General features: G+C 35.4%; 1 protein-coding gene across 1 annotated transcript; it reads right to left on the bottom strand.

The window, feature by feature from the left end:
• Positions 1-203: 203 nt before the first annotated feature.
• Positions 204-3497, bottom strand: LOC133309293 (cytochrome P450 734A1-like). The gene is made up of 5 exons (XM_061510055.1): positions 3422-3497; positions 2607-3214; positions 2262-2506; positions 896-1259; positions 204-644 (listed from the first exon to the last, which is right to left on the bottom strand). Exons 2-5 carry the CDS (start codon positions 3093-3095, stop codon positions 225-227), a joined length of 1518 nt encoding a protein of 505 aa, XP_061366039.1. The 5' UTR covers positions 3096-3214; positions 3422-3497; the 3' UTR covers positions 204-224.
• Positions 3498-3757: the final 260 nt, after the last annotated feature.

Consider the following 3757-nt stretch of genomic DNA (forward strand, 5'->3'; position numbering starts at 1 on the left):
ATACAAACCCTTCAAAGGAGTAAAGTGGAAGAGTAAATATACGAACCAAACCTATATATACATTTGATGAGCCAATAAAAATTATGCTGCTATAACCTGAAAAACTTTCACCAGTTATCAACACAGATTTCACATGTTTTACATGTCAAAGTTTATAGCTACAATGATTTACCACATGCAAAGTTCAAAATTACAGACACACACAAAATGAAAAAGGCAAATCATCAATATGAAATCCTTCTAAAGAAGATTTGTGCACCATATTGAGGCTGCAATGTTATAAGCAGTATAGGAGAATGCTTATAGCTTGGAGATAGCACAAAACTATAACGTTGAATTATCAAAGCAAGAGCAATCTTTGCCTCAACCATTGCCAAATTTTGCCCAACACAGGTTCTAGGGCCTAATCCAAAAGGAAAGAATGCAGCTAAATGTTTCCGAGGCTCACTAAATCTTATTGGATTAAACTTATGAGAATCTTCTCCCCATATCTCTCTGTCATGATGAACTGCAGTCAATGCCAAGTAGAGTTGAGTCTTAGCAGGAACATCAATGCTCCCTAACCTCACATTTTTAGAGGTTTGCCTCATTAGCATTACAGCCGGAGGGTAAAGCCGAAGTGTTTCATTAATTATCATGCTAACCTGTTGGAAAATATAAACCAATAATAATCAATAAAAAAAGTACAACAGAATTTTGTATTCAATCATATTACATGAGCACTGGATTAGTCTATGAACTCGATCGATTGTTTGTTTGTTTATTTATACAATGCAGAAAAATATTACTTCAATGTACTGTAATGTTCATGCTAACAATGATATAAAAAGATGCATTCTACTGATTCTCTTATGTAACATGATAAGGCAAGTCAGATTATGAAAATTGAACTTACAATCTTAAGGTTATTTAAATTATCTGTAACTGGAAGTCCATTATGTCCAATGACACTAAGAACTTCTTCACGTGCCTTACTTTGCCATTCCTGATGTTTTGCTAATAGAAGAAGTGCCCAAGTCAACAAATTAGCTGTTGTATCCTTTCCAGCAAAGTAGATAGTTTTACATTCATCTATAATTTCTTCCACCCCTAACTTGTCTTCTCCACCAACTTCATTCTTATAGGAACACATCAATGAACTTAGTACATTTCTTGTATTTTCTCTCTCATTGCTCTTGGCCTCAATCAGCTTGCCAATTGATTCACGAGTTTCTTTATCTAGCCTCCACCTATCTCTGTTCTTCTTAGTTGGCACATATCTATTATTTTTATCAGAATTTCAGGAAAAAAAAGGGTGAAACTCAATATCTTATAGTCAAGGAGGCAAAATAGACCAGGTATGCCATAGACTTTATTTGGAGACATCTATAACCAAATTGAGATTTTTGATTTACAGTTCAGCATTTAAAGCCTGCGACAAATAAATTATATGTTGCAGTATTTCTCATCTTATATTTAGCATAAAAAAGAGATTGAATGGAACAATCCACAAGTTATAAACTATTGTTTCAAATTTATGGCACTTATATTATAAATCAAGAAATGACCCGCAGTTGGTCTATTAGGACAACATCTTTAGTTATGATGATTTTTTCTTATTTATTACCTAAGTTGATTGGCGAACCGGAACAGTGGTAAAGTTGTTCCTTTATGACTGAAAAGTCATGAATTCGAATCCAGGAAACAACCTTTCTGCAATTATGTAAGAGTAAGGCTGCGTACAAGGATTGACTCCATCCCCCACTTACTAGTCGGGTTTTATGGGGAGTGGTTTTTTATTACCTAATTTGATTAATAAGATTGGTTCTAAGGAAAGGAAAGGAAAGGGGTGGGCATAAGATCCTAGTTTTGATAGAGTAAGTATCATGCACCCACCTACTGTTCTTGTTTGGTATTTAGTTATTTGTACTTGTACTAATTCATATGGTGGTTAGCATGCATACTGCATCACTGTAAATTTGCCTATGGTAGTTTATAGTGATTGTCAATCTGTGAGACCATAACTTGAAATAATAACCTGAAATAATAAAAAACCAACTTCCCACGAAACCCCAACTTGAGAGAGTATAGATGAGAAAATCCTTAATTGAAGCCTTATTCTTCCATTTTTGCAAAGAGACTATTTTTGTATTTCAAACCTGTGACTTTTTAGTCACAAAGGAGCAGTCGTTCCACTCCTCATTGCTTTTAATGTAATAATAATTTACTTTTTTTTGGTAAAAAAAAAAAATCTCCTTTCTAAAAAGAGTTTGTATAGTTACCTAAATCCAGGGATATAGACACTTCTAACAGCCTGTGAGAAAAGATGCATCTGCTGCTCCTGTAAGGTGAAAATATGCTTGCCCTCTTCATAACTGCTGCCAAAAGCAGTCCTTGATATAACCTCAGCAGAAAGATCATGAAGCTCTCTGTGCACATCTATCTCAAATTCATCTCTTCCTCCTCTTTCATCTTCCCATTTCTCCAGCATCTTAGTGACACTTGCCACAATATCTGGCACCCACCCCTACAACAGTTTCCATGACACTGTCATTAATGATGTCAAATCCTTACACACAGACACCAACATAAGTCCTTTATACCCAAAACATAAGATGTAGTCTCACCTTAACAACCTCCATGTTAAAGGCCAGGTTTATTATCCTTCTATGAAATGTCCATTGATCACCCTCCAACCCCACAAGTCCCTGTCCAAAAAGCAACTTAGATTGTGGATTGTAGGGAACTTTCCCATATTCACCACCCTTGTTCATCAACACCTCCTTAATCATATCCGGGTCAGATATTGCCAACCGGGGCTTTGACCCGAACCAGTACAAGAAAACTTTCCCATACATGCAAGACCACCTGTGGTAGAAAGGAACCACACTTTTTAAGATGTCATGGTCAAATGGGGTTGCCTCTGATTTAGCTTCTGCATACAGCCGTCGGATCTCTGATGAATTCCCAAAGATCGGACGGTAGCCAGGGCCATATATCCCCTGCTTCTTGAAGTGACTCTGGATTTTCCATGGGACCCAGAAAATTGAGTGCAAAATTTTCACCAAATATAAAACAAGGACAACTATAACAACTACAACAACAAGAAGGTTCATGTTGATTCAAAGAAAAGACAAAGCAGAAAACTTGAACTGAGAGAACCAACAAGTTTCAGTTTCAGCCATTTGTTTTCTTCCCTTTCACTGTCCATACAAACTTCCTAGTTCCCTGAGACCTAAGATTGAAGAGAGAGAAAAAAAAAGGATCATTGCTTTGTTTGTTTGAATGATTGCATTTGAAATATATAGAGTAACCCAACTTTAATATAGGGAGTGATTAGAGTTATAAATAACTAACTGAATAAAAGGAAGAACAAGCGTTGACTTTTAAACTAAGAGAATAAAAACTATTGAAGCAATGAAGAGATCAAGTGAAACCTTACCTTGTTGTGTAGTAGCAAGAGAACATGAATTCAGATTGCAAATAAAGCTTAGCAGAATTGAAGTGGCAACTCTTTCTCTATAGTATGGTATGGTGGATTTAACTGCGTACCACTCTCACCACCGTTCAATTTAAAAGTTCTTTTCTTTTTCTCTATCTTCGTTTAACGTTTCCTCTAATTCAATGGTGATCGGTGTTATAGTAAAATGTTAGAAGAAAAATTTAATAGTATGAATATCCTACCTCAAAATATAATAAGGTAAGACAAAAAAAAATTTGAGTAAATATCTTTCAGTACATAACAAAAAAACACGATACTCGTCTTAGTCCCTTATAA

The sequence above is a fragment of the Gastrolobium bilobum genome, unplaced genomic scaffold (genome assembly GCF_033153095.1).
Source record: "Gastrolobium bilobum isolate Gb01-03AN ecotype WA unplaced genomic scaffold, APGP_CSIRO_Gbil_v1 utg187773, whole genome shotgun sequence".
In the NCBI taxonomy this organism is placed as follows: domain Eukaryota; kingdom Viridiplantae; phylum Streptophyta; class Magnoliopsida; order Fabales; family Fabaceae; genus Gastrolobium; species Gastrolobium bilobum.